The 21,256-nt window shown below is 44.2% G+C and overlaps 1 protein-coding gene across 1 annotated transcript; it reads left to right on the top strand.

Annotated features, from left to right (window-relative positions):
- The first annotated feature begins 449 nt into the window (after positions 1 to 449).
- LOC129846172 (beta-1,3-N-acetylglucosaminyltransferase manic fringe-like) lies at positions 450 to 21,046 on the top strand. Its single transcript, XM_055914134.1, has 8 exons — positions 450 to 1,396; positions 11,521 to 11,566; positions 11,752 to 11,854; positions 14,940 to 15,093; positions 18,593 to 18,678; positions 19,063 to 19,228; positions 19,442 to 19,527; positions 20,410 to 21,046. Exons 1-8 carry the CDS (start codon positions 965 to 967, stop codon positions 20,459 to 20,461), a joined length of 1,125 nt encoding a protein of 374 aa, XP_055770109.1. The 5' UTR covers positions 450 to 964; the 3' UTR covers positions 20,462 to 21,046.
- The last annotated feature ends 210 nt before the right edge of the window (positions 21,047 to 21,256 follow it).

Here is a 21,256-nt window from a genome sequence, read left to right as displayed (position 1 = left end):
AGAGAAAGGGAGAGAGAGGGAGATTAGATGGGTTTTTACAATGAATGTTCTCATTCAAAAAATAGCCCACCCTTTTTGCTTGTCTGACCGGTAGTGTCTCATCAGTTTTAAAAGCTGTCGGGAATTGTCTTTTCTATTTTACAATGTCGTTTTGGGGGGAATTCTTTAATATGGTGAGTCCTAGCCTATGGATGGAGGCTCTGGCAGATGTGCACTGACTAGTGGAAGTGTCACTAAAACGGTATTATTCATCAAACGTTATGTTATTTTCTGTTACAAATACAATGTTAAAATTGGTAACTGGATTAAAACAATAAAAACTTTAATAAATCGCAACGGGCTTTAAATTGTTCTCTCTACTGTTAATTTGTCATTCAAATTACGCACGGTGCCTTTACCGAAGGGAAGAGGAGGAGTGATTGCAGTGCTGAGTGAACGAATGACACACATCTCCTCCCTTCCGCTGGCGCTGAAACTCGAGAGAGAAGTGACAGGTAGGAAGACCGTTGTGTAGCTACCAGACCAGACAGACTCAGATAAACAAAAATGTCAAACTCATGAAAGAAAATGGTTCATAGTAAAGTCGACAGTTTGTGAGAGAGACAGTTATAAAAGTTTTGATGGGAAGTTGCCAGAGAAATGCATATTAGTTTGAGAATACACTTTACAACTTCGATGTGGATCATTTCATATTTAAGGTCACAATGAGTGGACAGCAAACTTTTTAAAACTTAAAATTGTCATAACAAAAAGGAATTTCTAGCACATATAAAATACGCGGGGCAGTGTCAGAACGATTTGTCAACGGAAGGCGCTTGTCATTGGAGGATGATCACTAAATTAGATCAGAATACATCACAGAAGGAAGTTGAGGATGTGTTCAACGGGTCGAGACATAATAATCCCCTAATCACAGACACTTTCTGTCCTCTTCAAATGAAATAGCCTACAATCTCAGTTCATCATGCACAGACGGAGGATGCTTCGGGCACTCCCTGTTTTTATATTCATGTTCTTCATCGTTTTAATCGTGGACTTTCAACTAAGGACGCGGAATCTCCACAAACTCAATTCTATTCACAATCCGTTCGGGGGAGACTTACTGCGCTCGATTCAAGAGGCGCCTCTCTCCCCGGCAAAGGAGCCACCAAAGCCGGCCAAGTTTCCTCGACAACCTGCCGCTGTCTCTACTATGAACCAGACTGTTGGTGGCTTACAAGCTGAGATACAGAGAAGGAGAGACAAGTTGAGGGCTTTGGAACAGAGAAGGGTTTTCGTCACTCCATCCCTGTTGAGGTTAACGGACATCTTCCTCGCGGTGAAGAGCACCGGGAGGTTCCACGGCACGCGCCTATCTCTTCTCCTCGAGACGTGGATCTCCAAGACCAAGGAGCACGTGAGTGTGGTTGATTGGTCCAGCACGTATTCGTCAAAGTTTAAAAAAAAATGTTACCTAATCTTATAGGGTACTTTGACGGGGGACCATTCAATTATCAAGTAACATTGAACTCATATCACTGTCTTTTTGCTTTATTGTAGGCCTAGTTTAGAGTCATTTTATTGCAATAACCCAGATATCACTGATTGGTGACATGGGATAACCAATAGCCTCAACAGTCCCCTTATTCACAGTTATTATATGGCAGGTGAACAGTGGTAACATGGGAATAGGTCTACAGTTATTACATCGTAGGTGCACAGTGGTAACATTGGAATAGGTCTACAGTTATTACATGGCAGGTGCACAGTGGTAACATGGGGATAGGTCTACAGTTATTACATGGTAGGTGCACAGTGGTAACATGGGAATAGGTCTACAGTTATTACATGGGAATAGGTCTACAGTTATTACATGGTAGGTGCACAGTGGTAACATGGGAATACGGCTACAGTTATTACATGAGAATAGGTCTACAGTTATTACATGGTAGGTGCACAGTGGTAACATGGGAATAGGTCTACAGTTATTACATGGTAGGTGCACAGTGGTAACATGGGAATAGGTCTACAGTTATTACATGGTAGGTGCACAGTGGTAACATGGGAATAGGTCTACAGTTATTACATGGTAGGTGCGCCGTGGTAACATGGAAATAGGTCTACAGTTATTACATGGGAATAGGTCTACAGTTATTACATGGTAGGTGCACAGTGGTAACATGGGAATAGGTCTACAGTTATTACATGGCAGGTGCACAGTGGTAACATGGGAATAGGTCTACAGTTATTACATGGCAGGTGCACAGTGGTAACATGGGAATAGGTCTACAGTTATTACATGGTAGGTGCACAGTGGTAACATGGGAATAGGTCTACAGTTATTACATGGCAGGTGAACAGTGGTAACATGGGAATAGGTCTACAGTTATTACATGGTAGGTGCACAGTGGTAACATGGGAATAGGTCTACAGTTATTACATGGTAGGTGCACAGTGGTAACATGGGAATAGGTCTACAGTTATTACATGGCAGGTGCACAGTGGTAACATGGGAATAGGTCTACAGTTATTACATGGCAGGTGCACAGTGGTAACATGGGAATAGGTCTACAGTTATTGCATGGTAGGTGCACAGTGGTAACATGGGAATAGGTCTACAGTTATTACATGGCAGGTGCACAGTGGTAACATGGGAATAGGTCTACAGATATTACATGGGAATAGGTCTACAGTTATTACATGGTAGGTGCACAGTGGTAACATGGGAATAGGTCTACAGTTATTACATGGTAGGTGCACCGTGGTAACATGGGAATAGGTCTACAGTTATTACATGGCAGGTGCACAGTGGTAACATGGGAATAGGTCTACAGTTATTACATGGTAGGTGCACAGTGGTAACATGGGAATAGGTCTACAGTTATTACATGGTAGGTGCACAGTGGTAACATGGGAATAGGTCTACAGTTGTTACATGAGAATAGGTCTACAGTTATTACATGGTAGGTGCACAGTGGTAACATGGGAATAGGTCTACAGTTATTACATGGTAGGTGCACAGTGGTAACATGGGAATAGGTCTACAGTTATTACATGGTAGGTGCACAGTGGTAACATGGGAATAGGTCTACAGTTATTACATGGTAGGTGCACAGTGGTAACATGGGAATAGGTCTACAGTTGTTACATGAGAATAGGTCTACAGTTATTACATGGTAGGTGCACAGTGGTAACATGGGAATAGGTCTACAGTTATTACATGGTAGGTGCACAGTGGTAACATGGGAATAGGTCTACAGTTATTACATGGTAGGTGCACAGTGGTAACATGGGAATAGGTCTACAGTTATTACATGAGAATAGGTCTACAGTTATTACATGGTAGGTGCACAGTGGTAACATGGGAATAGGTCTACAGTTATTACATGGTAGGGGCACAGTGGTAACATGGGAATAGGTCTACAGTTATTACATGGGAATAGGTCTACAGTTATTACATGGTAGGTGCACAGTGGTAACATGGGAATAGGTCTACAGTGGTAACATGGGAATAGGTCTACAGTTATTACATGGCAGGTGCACAGTGGTAACATGGGAATAGGTCTACAGTTATTACATGAGAATAGGTCTACAGTTATTACATGGTAGGTGCACAGTGGTAACATGGGAATAGGTCTACAGTTATTACATGGTAGGGGCACAGTGGTAACATGGGAATAGGTCTACAGTTATTACATGGGAATAGGTCTACAGTTATTACATGGTAGGTGCACAGTGGTAACATGGGAATAGGTCTACAGTGGTAACATGGGAATAGGTCTACAGTTATTACATGGTAGGTGCACAGTGGTAACATGGGAATAGGTCTACAGTTATTACATGGTAGGTGCACAGTGGTAACATGGGAATAGGTCTACAGTTATTACATGGTAGGTGCACAGTGGTAACATGGGAATAGGTCTACAGTTATTACATGGTAGGTGCACCGTGGTAACATGGGAATAGGTCTACAGTTATTACATGGCAGGTGCACAGTGGTAACATGGGAATAGGTCTACAGTTATTACATGGGAATAGGTCTACAGTTATTACATGGTAGGTGCACAGTGGTAACATGGGAATAGGTCTACAGTTATTACATGGGAATAGGTCTACAGTTATTACATGGTAGGTGCACAGTGGTAACATGGGAATAGGTCTACAGTTATTACATGGTAGGTGCACAGTGGTAACATGGGAATAGGTCTACAGTTATTACATGGTAGGTGCACAGTGGTAACATGGGGATAGGTCTACAGTTATTACATGGTAGGTGCACCGTGGTAACATGGGAATAGGTCTACAGTTATTACATGGTAGGTGCACCGTGGTAACATGGGAATAGGTCTACAGTTATTACATGGTAGGTGCACAGTGGTAACATGGGAATAGGTCTACAGTTATTACATGGTAGGTGCACAGTGGTAACATGGGAATAGGTCTACAGTTATTACATGGTAGGTGCACAGTGGTAACATGGGAATAGGTCTACAGTTATTACATGGTAGGTGCACAGTGGTAACATGGGAATAGGTCTACAGTTATTACATGGTAGGTGCACCGTGGTAACATGGGAATAGGTCTACAGTTATTACATGGTAGGTAACCTAACCTACACAGTGATTGTTCAGTTCTTAGGCCTAGAGGGACTGTTGATTGAGAAACACCTAATGTAGTCAGTATGGCCCAACTCAGCTGGTCCTCTTCCTGTTTTGAACAGTCATGTTCTTTACAGAACAAAGCAGCACTTCCTCCTTGGCTACTTTCTACACTGAGTCAACATGACTGGGGCTTTTGCCTCTCAGACTGTATCAGAGGTATAGTGAAGCATGTGTGAGGAGTAGTCTACTAGTCCCATTGATGTTGTGTTAGGTTTGGCTGTATAGTAGGGTTAGCAGATTACACACACACACGCACGCACGCACGCACGCACGCACGCACGCACGCACGCACGCACGCACGCACGCACGCACGCACGCACGCACACACACACACACACACACACACACACACACACACACACACACACACACACACACACACACACATGTATTAGGACATAACTCTTTTGGAAGACCCTATCTTCCTAGGTCCTATCTTGAAGTGGCTTGTCAAAGCGAAATCCTAACAAGCATTTAACAATGTCACACTTCTAGAAGAAGTGTTTGAGATGACTGTTGGAAGCTGTGTTTGTGCGAAATGACTGTTGGAAGCTGTGTTTGTGTGAAATGACTGCCAAGCAGATATACATGGGGTACTTTGTATTGTAAAAGTTGTAGAACACATACTTCATTGGCAGTTGGCACTTATCATTCCATGTTTGGTTCTCATAGACAATGATAGTGTTCCCAATACATGTTATCAAAGCATTGTTTCACCCTTGTACCTGTTTCTCAAAATACGAGGCACATTTGATACGTGCCTTTTCTCTGAAGAAGTATGTCAGCGATTTCTTCAGGTCATATAAAAGTCTTTACACTTTCTCGTCAGCTAGTGATTCAGATGGACAGACAGGGTGACTCGTGGTTTGGTCCTCAGCAGATATTAACTTTAATCTTAGTTTTAGAGAAGTGAAATCATCAGCTCTCTCTCTTTCACCCGTCTCTCTCTCTCTCTCTCTCCCGTCTCTCTCTCTCTCTCTCTCCCGTCTCTCTATGTTCAACTGAGAGTCAGAACGGAACCTCTGTAGAACCTCAGAGGAAATGTTTTCCATCCAACAGTGTAGTCATGGCTACTATCTACAGATGATGTGTATATAGTCTAATGTTGCTTATTTTCATTTCTTACAAGTGGAACGTTAACGCAAAGATTCTGGCTTTTTGTTTTTCTCGACCCTAACATACATGCACACACACACACACACACACAGTTCCATGTTCTCTTCATAGACTTCCTGTTCTCAGATCAGTTTCCGTTTCAGCATTGTTGCTCTGCGGCTGTGGCGTCACCCTGGCACAGACAGCAAACACACAGACACACACAGCATCCTGTAGTAGTGTTGTGTGTGTGTGTTGTTGTGTCAAAACAACACAAAACAAAAGATAAACCATGTACTCCTGTCCATACTCCATTAGAAGAGACAGATGATTTAAAGTCACAGTAGTGCACTGATACAGGACCCAGCTGCATTACACTCTATAGGAGAGAAATCTATCCAGCTATGTTTTACAGCATGAGTAAAAGAGACAGATTTATCCTCTCTCTCTCTCTCTCTCTCTCTCTCTCTCTCTCTCTCTCTCTCTCTCTCTCTCTCTCTCTCTCTCTTCTCTCTCTCTCTCTCTCTCTCTCTCTTCTCTCTCTTCTCTCTCTTCTCTCTCTCTCTCTCTCTCTCTCTTCTCTCTCTTCTCTCTCTCTCTCTCTCTCTCTCTCTCTCTCTCTCTCTCTCTCTCTCTCTCTCTCTCTCTCTCTCTCTCTCTCTCTCTCTCTCTCTCTCTCTCTCTCTCTCTCTCCCCCAGTCAACTCCCAATGTCTAGTTTACGAGCCACTGCCAGCCCCCACTCAGCCATCTTGGATCTTCAGCCTCTTTAGCCCAGGCAGAATGATAGGGGCCTAGTGGACATTATGGAGCCGTGGTGCTGGTGCAGTTACCTGAATTATGACTGCCAGGGAGGAAACTAATGACACAGGGCCTCTGGGTCCTGAGTCAAGCAGCGCCTCTTTTGGTTTCATCACCAGGGAATCGATCAGTGAATTACTCCTCCTTTGAACGAGTGATGGGATGGAGGGATGCGGAGGAGAAGAAAGAAAAATACCCACAGGGGGCTAGGGGCGGGGGGGGGGGGCTATACAATGGCTGAAGGGAAGATTTAGAGGTAGCTATACTCGATATGAGAGGTAGAGGGAGGCTGTACTGTTGTTTCAATGGAGATAGATAGAGTGCAGATCACATGGGTGTGTGTGTGTGTGTGTTGTAGTGGGAAGACAGGGCTCTATGATAGATACATGCAGTTCATCTAGTGCACTTAAGCTATTAAGGCGATCACTTAGGTTAATGTAAAGCCGTGGGTAGGCACACACACACGCACGCACGCACGCACGCGCGCACGCACGCACACACACACACACACACACAGAGAGAGAATGAGAGATAGGGAGAGAAGGAGAGAGATATAGACAGGAGGAGAGGAGCTGCTCTATTATATTACACACTGTGGTGAATTACACCCCGTAAAACACTGTTTTATCCACCCAGAGGCCGCTCTATTATATTACACACCGTGGTGAATTACACTCCGTAAAACGCTGTTTTATCCACCCAGAGGCTGCTCTATTATATTACACACCGTGGTGAATTACACCCCGTAAAACACTGTTTTATCCACCCAGAGGCTGCTCTATTATATTACACACCATGGTGAATTACACTCTGTAAAACACTGTTTTATCCACCCAGAGGCTGCTCTATTATATTACACACCGTGGTGAATTACACCCCGTAAAACACTGTTTTATCCACCCAGAGGCTGCTCTATTATATTACACACCGTGGTGAATTATACCTCGTAAAACACTGTTTTATCCACCCAGAGGCTGCTCTATTATATTACACACCGTGGTGAATTACACCCCGTAAAACACTGTTTTATCCACCCAGAGGCTGCTCTATTATATTACACACCGTGGTGGTGAATTACACCCCGTAAAACACTGTTTTATCCACCCAGAGGCCGCTCTATTATATTACACACCGTGGTGGTGAATTACACTCCGTAAAACACTGTTTTATCCACCCAGAGGCTGCTCTATTATATTACACACCGTGGTGAATTACACTCCGTAAAACACTGTTTTATCCACCCAGAGGCTGCTCTATTATATTACACACCGTGGTGAATTACACCCCGTAAAACGCTGTTTTATCCACCCAGAGGCTGCTCTATTATATTACACACCATGGTGAATTACACTCTGTAAAACACTGTTTTATCCACCCAGAGGCTGCTCTATTATATTACACACCGTGGTGAATTACACCCCGTAAAACACTGTTTTATCCACCCAGAGGCTGCTCTATTATATTACACACCGTGGTGAATTACACCTCGTAAAACACTATTTTATCCTCCCAGAGGCTGCTCTATTATATTACACACCGTGGTGAATTACACCCCGTAAAACACTGTTTTATCCACCCAGAGGCTGCTCTATTATATTACACACCGTGGTGAATTACACTCCGTAAAACACTGTTTTATCCACCCAGAGGCCGCTCTATTATATTACACACCGTGGTGAATTACACCCCGTAAAACACTGTTTTATCCACCCAGAGGCTGCTCTATTATATTACACACCGTGGTGAATTATACCTCGTAAAACACTGTTTTATCCACCCAGAGGCTGCTCTATTATATTACACACCGTGGTGAATTACACCCCGTAAAACACTGTTTTATCCACCCAGAGGCCGCTCTATTATATTACACACCGTGGTGAATTACACCCCGTAAAACACTGTTTTATCCACCCAGAGGCTGCTCTATTATATTACACACCGTGGTGGTGAATTACACTCCGTAAAACACTGTTTTATCCACCCAGAGGCAGCTCTATTATATTACACACCGTGGTGAATTACACCCCGTAAAACACTGTTTTATCCACCCAGAGGCTGCTCTATTATATTACACACCGTGGTGAATTACACCCCGTAAAACACTGTTTTATCCACCCAGAGGCTGCTCTATTATATTACACACCGTGGTGGTGAATTACACCCCGTAAAACACTGTTTTATCCACCCAGAGGCTGCTCTATTATATTACACACCGTGGTGTTGAATTACACTCCGTAAAACACTGTTTTATCCACCCAGAGGCTGCTCTATTATATTACACACCGTGGTGAATTACACTCCGTAAAACACTGTTTTATCCACCCAGAGGATGCTCTATTATATTACACACCGTGGTGAATTACACCCCGTAAAACACTGTTTTATCCACCCAGAGGCTGCTCTATTATATTACACACCGTGGTGAATTACACCCCGTAAAACACTGTTTTATCCACCCAGAGGCTGCTCTATTATATTACACACCGTGGTGAATTACACCCCGTAAAACACTGTTTTATCCACCCAGAGGCTGCTCTATTATATTACACACCGTGGTGAATTACACCCCGTAAAACACTGTTTTATCCACCCAGAGGCTGCTCTATTATATTACACACCGTGGTGAATTACACTCCGTAAAACACTGTTTTATCCACCCAGAGGCTGCTCTATTATATTACACACCGTGGTGAATTACACTCCGTAAAACACTGTTTTATCCACCCAGAGGCTGCTCTATTATATTACACACCGTGGTGAATTACACCCTGTAAAACACTGTTTTATCAACCCAGAGGCTGCTCTATTATATTACACACCGTGGTGAATTACACCCCGTAAAACACTGTTTTATCCACCCAGAGGCTGCTCTATTATATTACACACCGTGGTGGTGAATTACACCCCGTAAAACACTGTTTTATCCACCCAGAGGCTGCTCTATTATATTACACACCGTGGTGAATTACACTCCGTAAAACACTGTTTTATCCACCCAGAGGATGCTCTATTATATTACACACCGTGGTGAATTACACCCCGTAAAACACTGTTTTATCCACCCAGAGGCTGCTCTATTATATTACACACCGTGGTGGTGAATTACACTCCGTAAAACACTGTTTTATCCACCCAGAGGCCCTAGGCTACGTCCCAAATGCCATCCTATTCCCTACATAGTGCACTATATTCAGAATAGGGTGCCATTTGGGACGGTCATGTCACCTCAGGAGGAGTTTTATAGCTTTACTGTAATGGTTTGATAATGCTTAGGAGAGAGTTGAAACAGACACACATCCTCGTTTATCTCTTCTCTCTTAGATGAAAGAGTACCAGACACTCTGAGGGAACAACACTTTCCTTTTTCCCTCTCACCCATCTCCACCCTCTCCCTCTCTTATCTTCCCTCTTTCCCCCTTTCACTCCCTGTACTCCACCCCCATCACTTCCTATGGAAGATTGGATCAGCAGTCAGTCTGTGTATGTGTATGTGTGTGTGTGTGTGTGTGTGTGTGTGTGTGTGTGTGTGTGTGTGTGTGTGTGTGTGTGTGTGTGTGTGTGTGCTTCCATTAGCAGTCATACACTGTGGGTGATATTAGAGTGGGAGCCCACTGATAGGGCTCTTCTACACTACCTGACCAAAAGTATGTGGACACCTGCTCATTGAACATCTCATTCCAAAATCATGAGCTTTAATATTGAGTTGGTCCACTCTTTGCTGCTATAACAGCCTCCACTCTTCTGGGAAGGCTTTCCACTAGATGTTGGAACATTGCTGCAGGGACTTGGTTCCATTCAGCCACAAGAGCATTAGTGAGGTCGGGCACTGATGTTGGGTGATTAGGCCTGAATCACAGTCGCCGTTCCAATTCATCCCAAAGGTGTTCGATGGGGTTGAGGTCAGGGCTCTGTGCAGGCCAGTCAGGTTCTTCACCGATCTCAACAAACCATTTGTTTGTATGGACCTCATTTTGTGCACGGGGGCATTGTCATGCAGGAACAGGAAAGGGCCTTCCCCAAACTGTTGCCACAAAGTTGGAAGCACAGAATTGTCTAGAATGTCATTGTATGCTGTAGTGTTAAGATTTCCGTTCACTGGAACTATGGGGACTAGCCCGAACCATGAAAAACAGCTCCAGACCATTATTCCTCCTCCACCAAACTTTACTGTTGGCACTATTGGGGCAGGTAGTGTTCTCCTGGCATCCGCCAAATCCAGATTAGTTTGTCGGACTGTTAGCAACGGATGTGGCTGAAATAGCCGAATCCACAAATTTGAAGGGGTGTCCACATACTTTTGTATATATAATGTATCTTTAGATTCATTGGTTGCTAGTTGTGACCAACAGAGGTCAGTGGTGGACCAGCTACACAGTGCTGCACTACTGTAGAACTCAGGGAAATAGATAGCATGCCGTTTAGATCACTGAGTCTGTTGGTGAGAGAGAGAGAGGGGGGGGGGGGGGGGAGGGAGAGAGAGGGAGAGGGAGAGAGAGAGAGAGAGAGAGAGTCTACAGAGGAAGTGTTGGGAGCAGAGGTCAAGGATATGTAATCTCCCAATGGGAGGGTAGTGTTGCTGTTTCACACTGTCTTCAATGTAATGGCAGCGAGGGTCAAAGGTTCAAGTGGCTGTGTATGTCTTCCCTTTAGCTTATGGTGCAGCCTGTTTCTGTCAGTATTAATCTGTCCTCCATTATCTTGCTACGTGTGTGAGGTGTATGTGGGGGGGGGGGGTCTGTTTGTGTGAGGGGGTGTCTGTGTCTGTGTGTATGTTTGTGTATGTGTGGTAGGGGTCTGTGTGTGTGGGGGGGGGGGGTGTATGTTTGTGTTTGTGTGTATGTGTGTGTGTGTGTATGTTTGTGTATGTGTGGTAGGGGTCTGTGTGTGTGGGGGGGGGTGTGTGGGGGGGTGTATGTTTGTGTTTGTGTGTATGTGTGTGTGTATGTATGTGTGTGTTATATCTCTCTCTTCTCTTCCTTCTCTAGACGTTCATCTTTACAGACACAGAGGATGAAGACATCAAGTCCAGAGGTAGGTCTTCAGCTCCACCAATCACAAGCAAGGAGAGACTTGTTGCATTAACAGTTGTAATGTTTAAGGGCGATAGTTGTTTATTAGACAACAGTTCCAGCTTTAATCTCATTTAAGTCTCATGTCAGTGTTGTAAAATGAACACATTGATAGGTGCTCTGACTGAAATCATTTTTTCTATTCAGGTTACAATTTGATTGTGACAGATTGTCCGTCTGACCACAGTCACCAGGCTCTGTCCTGTAAGATGTCTGCTGAATATGACCACTTCATGGCCTCCGATAAGAAGTGAGTGACCAGCACAACCTAGACAGAGAGAAACACATAGACTATCACTTTACAGGACTTAGATCGTCTATCTCTTTACAGGACATATAGAGACTATCACTTTACAGGGCATAGATAGACTATCACTTTACAGGGCATAGATAGTCTCTATATGCCCTGTAAAGTGATAGTCTATCTCTTTACAGGGCATCGATGGACTATCACTTTACAGGGCATAGAGAGACTATCACTTTACAGGACATAGATGGAGTAACACTTTACAGGACATAGAGAGACTATCACTTTACAGGGCATAGAGAGACTATTACTTTACAGGACATAGAGAGACTATCACTTTACAGGATATAGAGAGACTATCACTTTACAGGACATAGAGAGACTATCACTTTACAGGACATAGAGAGACTATCACTTTACAGGACATAGAGAGACTATCACTTTACAGGACATATAGAGACTATCACTTTACAGGACATAGAGAGACTATCACTTTACAGGGCATATAGAGACTATCACTTTACAGGATATAGATAGACTATCACTCTACAGGGCATAGAGAGACTATCACTTTACAGGGCATATAGAGACTATCACTTTACAGGGCATATAGAGACTATCACTTTACAGGATATAGAGAGACTATCACTTTACAGGGCATATAGAGACTATCACTTTACAGGGCATAGATAGACTATCACTTTACAGGGCATAGATAGTCTCTATATGCCCTGTAAAGTGATAGTCTATCTCTTTACAGGGCATCGATGGACTATCACTTTACAGGGCATAGAGAGACTATCACTTTACAGGACATAGAGAGACTATCACTTTACAGGACATATAGAGACTATCACTTTACAGGGCATAGATGGACTATCACTTTACAGGGCATAGAGAGACTATCACTTTACAGGGCATAGATAGTCTATCACTTTACAGGACATAGATAGTCTATCACTTTACAGGGCATAGATAGTCTATCACTTTACAGGACATAGATAGTCTATCACTTTACAGGGCATAGATAGTCTATCACTTTACAGGGCATAGATAGTCTATCACTTTACAGGGCATAGATGGACTATCACTTTACAGGACATAGATGGAGTATCACTTTACAGGACATAGAGAGACTATCACTTTACAGGGCATAGAGAGACTATTACTTTACAGGACATAGAGAGACTATCACTTTACAGGACATAGAGAGACTATCACTTTACAGGACATAGAGAGACTATCACTTTACAGGACATAGAGAGACTATCACTTTACAGGACATAGAGAGACTATCACTTTACAGGACATAGAGAGACTATCACTTTACAGGACATAGAGAGACTATCACTTTACAGGACATAGAGAGACTATCACTTTACAGGACATAGAGAGACTATCACTTTACAGGACATAGAGAGACTATCACTTTACAGGACATAGAGAGACTATCACTTTACAGGACATAGAGAGACTATCACTTTACAGGACATAGATAGTCTATCACTTTACAGGGCATATAGAGACTATCACTTTACAGGACATAGATAGTCTATCACTTTACAGGGCATAGATGGACTATCACTTTACAGGGCATAGATAGTCTATCACTTTACAGGACATAGATAGTCTATCACTTTACAGGGCATAGATAGTCTATCACTTTACAGGACATAGAGAGACTATCACTTTACAGGGCATAGATGGAGTATCACTTTACAGGGCATGTAACGATTTTCCTCTTCATCCGAAGAGGAGGAGCATGGATTGAACCAAGACGCAGCGTTGTGATGAGACATGATATTTAATAAACAAAACAGAAAACACGACGAACACTTGAATAATTACAAAACAATAAACGACGTAGACAGACCTGGACGACGAACTTACATGAAACTCGAAGAACGCACGAACAGGAAAAACGACTACATAAAACTAACGAACAAACAAAACCGAAACAGTCCCGTGTGGCGTAACATACACAGACACTGACACAGGAGATAACCACCCACGACAAACAAAGTGAAAACACCTACCTTAATATGATTCTCAATCAGAGGAGATGAAAACCACCTGCCTCTAATTGAGAACCATATCAGGTACCCATAAACCAACATAGAAACACAAAACATAGACTGCCCACCCAAACTCACGTCCTGACCAACTAACACATACAAAACTAACAGAAAACAGGTCAGGAACGTGACAGGGCATAGATATACTATCACTTTACAGGACATAGATGGACTATCACTTTACAGGACATAGAGAGACTATCCCTTTACAGGGCATAGATGGAGTATCACTTTACAGGGCATAGAGAGACTATCACTTTACAGGACATAGATGGACTATCACTTTACAGGACATAGAGAGACTATCCCTTTACAGGGCATAGATGGAGTATCACTTTACAGGGCATAGAGAGACTATCACTTTACAGGACATAGAGAGACTATCACTTTACAGGACATAGAGCGACTATCACTTTACAGGACATAGAGAGACTATCACTTTACAGGACATATAGAGACTATCACTTTACAGGGCATAGAGAGACTATCACTTTACAGGGCATAGAGAGACTATCACTTTACAGGACATATAGAGACTATCACTTTACAGGGCATAGAGAGACTATCACTTTACAGGGCATAGAGAGACTATCACTTTACAGGACATAGAGAGACTATCACTTTACAGGGCATAGAGAGACTATCACTTTACAGGGCATAGAGAGACTATCACTTTACAGGACATAGAGAGACTATCACTTTACAGGGCATAGATAGTCTATCACTTTACAGGACATAGATGGACTATCACTTTACAGGACATAGAGAGATTACCACTTTACAGGACATAGAGATCACGTTAAAAAGTAGAAGTTGTAAAGTACCAGACATTTCTATCAACATTTTGTACCAAACTGTAGGATTTGTGTTCCAACCTGATAGAAGAAAGGGCAGAGACAAGGTCCCAGTGTTTAGTTTGGAATCAAGTCTTGGTTGTAATTAGAACAGAGGAAAGGGATCAACTGTTAACTTCAGTTTGGAACCGATCCCTGTGTTGTCCCCTCTCTCTCCAGGTGGCTGTGTCATGTTGACGATGATAACTACGTGAATCCTGGAGCTCTTCTCTCCCTGCTCTCAGCCTTCCCCCAAGACGGGGATGTCTACGTGGGCAAGCCCAGCCTCGACCACCCCATCAAGGCCCATGAACTACTGGATGGCAACAAGACAGTACGCTCCCACCATGCACTGCATAGAGCCCAAAGCTATATTCCAATGAACAATACAATGCTTTGTTCTAGTGGTATGTTAAAGACACATCTGAGATCTTTGGGGCCTACTAAGTAGGCTCTAGCCCTTCCACGTTGGGCTGGATGTGTCAATGTGTAGTTCATACAGGCACAATGTAAAACCAAAATTACTGTCTTACCTCAATTAGTCACGAAATCCCCTAGTTTGAAACACTTCCCTAAACATAACCCTGACCCACGTGGGCCAGCCCTCTAGCATTTCGAGTTCCAGCCAATGAGCTTCAGCCCCTTGCCATTTGAGTGGCAGTTAGCAAGATGCACACACAGCAGAGCGAGAGAGAGACCATATCTGCACATATGTGCCGTAGTGCGCACATTTTCAGGGGACCACTTTTGGCTTGTGGACGCTACTTCCAGAACTACTGGCTGAAAAGCAAAAGTACCGGAGAATCTCTTTAAGTAGTATGTTGCTGTGGTCATTGGAATACGTCTTTCTGTCTCCATTCCTGAGGGGGTCACTGATATGTTTCTGTCTCCCTTCCTGAGGGGGTCACTGATATGTTTCTGTCTCCCTTCCTGAGGGGGTCACTGATATGTTTCTGTCTCCCTTCCTGAGGGGGTCACTGATATGTTTCTGTCTCCCTTCCTGAGGGGGTCACTGATATGTTTCTGTCTCCCTTCCTGAGGGGGTCACTGATATGTTTCTGTCTCCCTTCCTGAGGGGGTCACTGATATGTTTCTGTCTCCCTTCCTGAGGGGGTCACTGATATGTTACTGTCTCCCTTCCTGAGGGGGTCACTGATATGTTACTGTCTCCATTCCTGAGGGGGTCACTGATATGTGTCTGTCTCCCTTCCTGAGGGGGTCACTGATATGTGTCTTTCTCCCTTCCTGAGGGGGTCACTGATATGTGTCTGTCTCCCTTCCTGAGGGGGTCACTGATATGTTACTGTCTCCCTTCCTGACGGGGTCACTGATATGTTTCTGTCTCCCTTCCTGAGGGGGTCACTGATATGTTTCTGTCTGCCTTCCTGAGGGGGTCACTGATATGTTTCTGTCTCCCTTCCTGAGGGGGTCACTGATATGTTTCTGTCTCCCTTCCTGAGGGGGTCACTGATATGTTTGACCGTTTTGATGCCAGATGGTTGCCATGGGAATTCTAAACCTCAACAGAGTTGGCCAAGCACTGTAAATTATTCAAGTCATTCCACATCTCTCCTCTTTCAATTCACTTCTCATCAGGAACGGAGGGATGGAAGGATGGAAGGATGAAGGGATGATTGTAGATCCATCCATTCATGTGGTTTTAGTCACTGTGGAGTGTTTTTCTAATCGGAGGGTTGATTGGTGATTGACATGTTATTGGTTATTGATCTAAGAACCATGTCATCAAGTGGACGTGTCAAAGACACCCCAGGGGATAGGCTGTCAACTAGCAGGATCGGTCAATTCAATTGGTTTAGGAACAGACATGCTCACACTAGATAAACATGTGTCTTGTACTGTATGTGTGTGAGTAAGTGTGTGTCTCATTTACAGTAGAATGAATGACTGTATTGAGCCTAAGTGTATCTTGGTTCCCGAGAGTGTCTCGCAAAAGATGCTCTCCCTCCCTCCCTCCCTCCCTCCCTCCCTCCCTCCCTCCCTCCCTCCCTCCCTCCCTCCCTCCCTCCCTCCCTCCCTCCCTCCCTCCTCCTACTCCCTGGTTAGAGAGTAGATTTAGCATTGACAGTAGGACAGGCCTCAGACTCCCTAGAGAAAGGGAACACAAGGTCGGAGGAGATGAGAGGAGGGGATGAGAGGGGGACTCCAGAGAGGGAGGAGGAGATGAGGATGAGATGAGAGGAGGGGAGGAGAGGGGGACTCCAGAGAGGGAGGAGGAGATGAGGATGAGATGAGAGGAGGGGAGGAGAGGGGGACTCCAGAGAGGGAGGAGGAGATGAGGATGAGAGGAGGGGAGGAGAGGGGGACTCCAGAGAGGGAGGAGGAGAGGAGATGAGGAGGGGAGGAGAGGGGGACTCCAGAGAGGGAGGAGGAGATGAGGATGAGAGGAGGGGAGGAGAGGGGGACTCCAGAGAGGGAGGAGGAGAGGACCTTGGGAGAACGATGATACACATACCTGTTGTGATTTACGCTGCTGTCACGGCAACCGATACAAATCAAATCAAATGTTATTTGTCACATGCTCCGAATACAACAGGTGTAGACCTTTCAGTGAAATGCTTACTTACAAGCCCTTAACCAACAATGCAGTTTTAAGAAAAATACCTAAAAAAAGAAAGAAAGAAAAGTAACAAATAACTAGAGCAGCATTAAAATAGCAATAGCGAGGCTATATACAGGGTGTACCGCTACAGAGTCAATGTGAAGGGGCACCGGTGGGTCGAGGTAATTGAGGTAATATGTACATGTAGATAGAGTTATTGAAGTGACTATGCATAGATAATCAACAGAGTAGCAGCTTAAAAGGTGGGGGAAGGAGGGAAATGCAAATTGTCTGGGTAGCCATTTGATTAGATGTTCAGGAGTCTTATGACTTGGGGGTAGAAGCTGTTGAGAAGCCTCTTGGACCTAGACTTGGCGCTCCGGTACCGCTTGCCGTGAGGTAGCAGAGAGAACAGTCTATGACTAGGGTGGCTGGAGTCCTTGAGAATTTTTAGGGCCTTCCTCTGACACCGCCTGGTATAGAGGTCCTGGATTGCAGGAAGCTTGGCCCCAGTGATGTACTGGGCCATACGCACTACCCTCTGTAGTGCCTTGTGGTCGGATGCCGAGCAATTGCCATATCAGGCAGTGATGCAACCAGTCAGGATGCTCTCGATTCTCGATGGTGCAGCTGTAGAACCCTTTGAGGATCTGAGGACCCATGCCAAATCTTTTCAGTCTCCTGAGGGGGAATAGGTTTTGTCGTGCCCTCTTCACAACTGTCTTGGTGTGTTTAGACCATGTTAGTTTGTTGGTGATGTGGACACCAAGGAACTTGAAGCTCTCAACCTGCTCCACTACAGCCCCGTCGATGAGATACATAACAACATAACAACTCTGCCCACCGTCTGATTTGCATGACAAATACCAAACAAATAACAGATATATTGTCCGTTTGACAAATGCTACACAAATATAAACATACATTATCTCCTTGCTAATCACTTACAAGATAAATAGCACACAGAATATGTCAGACTTTTATAAATGCTTAAAAGTAGCATATGCAAGACTCATAGCAAAGTGAGTCAGAGAGAACTGAGAAAGTCTATCGCTGTAAGTAGATCACAGAATATGATGAGTTTGAGGGAAACTGAGGACACAGAGAGTGTTGTTTCATCGTTGTGGATGGAGGGAGTTTCCTCTGCCTGTTCTAGCACATCAACCTTTACATGATTCATTCTGTCTGGAAGGTGGACGTCTGTGCTCTGTTCATGTCAAAGAGAGGTGCAGTTCTGCCTGGTGATTGACTGTGTGTGTATTTTTCTTTCTAGAAAGAAGTGCAGTTCTGGTTTGCCACGGGAGGAGCAGGCTTCTGTCTGAGTCGCAGACTAGCTGAGAAGATGGCTCCATGGGCTAGGTGAGGAGTGTGTGGGCGTGTGTCTGTGTATAAGTTTGTGTGTGTGTGTGTGTGTGTGTGTGTGTCTGTGTCTGTGTCTGTGTCTGTGTCTGTGTCTGTGTCTGTGTCTGTGTATGAGTGTGTCTGTGTGTTTGGGTCAAGAGTGAACTCTAGTCCATGAGAACAGGTGTGTGTAGGGGTTTGTCTGTGTGAAAGATGGAGAGTCAGAGTGTACATTATATCTGTGAATGTATGTGACAGTGTGTGTTGGGTCATTGGACATACAGTCTGTGTATATGCTTGTCTTTATGTGACTGTATGCGTGGGTTTGAGTCAACTGGGTTTGAGTCAATGTGAGTGTATCTATATCTGACTCTGTGTGTGTGTGTCTACCTGTGTGTCTAGTGGTCCCAGGTTTGAGCAGACGTCAGCAGTGATCCGTCTGCCAGATGACTGTACAGTAGGCTTCATCGTAGAGAGAAGACTGGGGATATCCATGGTCCACAGTTCAATGTTCCACTCTCACCTGGAGAACCTGCTACTGCTGACGCCCAGCAATATACCTCTACAGGTCTCACACACACACACACACACACACACACACACACACACACACACACACACACACACACACACACACACACACACACACACACACACACACACACACACACACACACACACACACACACACACACACACACACACACACACACAAAAATAATTTCTGCCTCATGTAATGTGTTGTCTCTCCTCTAAGTTGTATTGTGTGTGTTCTCTCCAGGTGACTCTTAGTTATGGGCTGTTTGAGAACAAGATGAACAGTGTGGAGCTGAATAGACTCTTCTCCAAGGAGGATGATCCCTCCAGGTCAGTACCAACCTGTCTTCAGGCCAAGAAACCTTGACAAAAACCACGCCAGGGTTGCAATATTACGCTAACTTTCCCCAAAATCCCAGGCTTTCCATTAATCCTGGTTGGTGGATTACGGAGCTCCTTGCTTATTCCCTCCTGATTCCTGTAGTTTTACAGCTGGGATTCCTGTAAAACCTTTGTGAAAGTTACCGGTATCTAGCAGCACTACACCAGACTCTAGAGGGGATCCTTCTTCTCTGCCTGCAGGGGTACACGTTCAAAATGTCCCAACAGTTAAAGTAGAACTAGTAGCTATGTGCTGTACATGTAGGTAGGGGTAAAGTTACTAGGCAACAGGATAGACAATAGGCAGTGGCAGCAGCGTGAAAGTGTGTGTGTGTGTGTGTGTGTGTGTGTGTGTGTGTGTGTGTGTGTGTGTGTGTGTGTGGCATCAGTGTGCATGTAATGTGTGTGTGGGCATATGTAGTGTGTGTGTGTGTATACGGTATGTGTGTGTGTTGGTGTGTCAGTGTAAGTATGTGTGAGTGTGTGCATAGAGTCAGTGTGAGTGAGTTAGTTTAAAAAGGCTCAGTGCAGGTAGTCCGGATAGACATTAGATGAGCTATTTAGCAGTCTTGTTGCTCAGTCTCATGGTTCGGGGGTAGACGCTGTCCAGGGTCCTGGTAAGGCTCGTCATGTATCTGCATGTGTACGCCCTTTACAGATGCTGTCCAGGGTCCTGGTAAGGCTCGTCATGTATCTGCATGTGTACGCTCTTTACAGATACTGTCAAAAGAACCATCATCTTACTTGTCGATTCAATGTTAATTAATTGTATTTCTGTACGTTTAATAATGATATATGTCGTCATATAGAATGTTCTGTCATTCTTTACAGGTTTAAGACGGTCCACTGTCTACTCTATCCACTGACCAGCTGGTGCCCTTGAAGACTCCAACTCCCAGCAGCACCTGCGCCTCCTGAGACTTTCCGAAACGGTGTCAGCACTTCCTGGATTCTCTGGGTGCGTCTCAATAATCTCTCTTTTCTCCTGAAGTGTACACTCGTTTACTACTTCCAACAAATCTGAAAGTGATGGGTTGGTCGAGGTATGGGCTAGTGGGAGTTTCACCCTTACGGCTTACCCCAGTCATTTACTTGGAAATCAGTGTACAAACTTTGGGAGCAAGGAGAGATAATTGGGACACAGGCCTGGTTTGACTACAAGCACTAGTCTGGTGCAGAATGCATCGTGCACTTCCTGTAACCTATCTACTTATTCTAGGAGTTCTATGAGCCCTCCAGAGCCCTTAACAAGACAGCACTTCCTGTAACCTATCTACTTATTCTAGGAGTTCTATGAGCCCTCCAGAGCCCTTAACAAGACAGCACTTCCTGTAACCTATCTACTTATTCTAGGAGTTCTATGAGCCCTCCAGAGCCCTTAACAAGACAGCACTAGCATCAGTTATTTGCAGGTGTGTATATTTGTTGAACAGAGACCAAAATAAATATGAATATACTTTTGTTTATAGATTTGTATAACTTCTTATGATGAACTCTGGTGAAATTCACTGCTGTAAAATATCCGCCGTTTTATTAATCTGTTCTGTTATGACTACAAAAATGTTTTGAAATAGTTGGAAAGGCATGTTTTTTTTTATTTTAACACATTGTTTAACTTTAACAGTGTATTCACATCCCAGTCTGGGCTGTCTGTACATAGTTCCTGGTTTAACAGTGT

Source organism: Salvelinus fontinalis, unplaced genomic scaffold (genome assembly GCF_029448725.1).
Source record: "Salvelinus fontinalis isolate EN_2023a unplaced genomic scaffold, ASM2944872v1 scaffold_0465, whole genome shotgun sequence".
Taxonomy (NCBI): Eukaryota; Metazoa; Chordata; class Actinopteri; order Salmoniformes; family Salmonidae; genus Salvelinus; species Salvelinus fontinalis.
The sequence above is the reverse complement of the archived record's forward strand: the minus strand, read 5'-3'. Positions and strand labels throughout refer to the sequence as shown.

Bases quoted from the DNA above. Each gene is read 5' to 3' on its own strand.
- LOC129846172 (XM_055914134.1), top strand. From the start codon at position 965: ATGCACAGACGGAGGATGCTTCGGGCACTCCCTGTTTTTATATTCATG. The intron at 11,567-11,751 runs GTAGGTCTTCAG...TTTTCTATTCAG, and splicing joins TGAAGACATCAAGTCCAGAG to GTTACAATTTGATTGTGACA. The intron at 19,229-19,441 runs GTCTCACACACA...TGTTCTCTCCAG, and splicing joins CCAGCAATATACCTCTACAG to GTGACTCTTAGTTATGGGCT.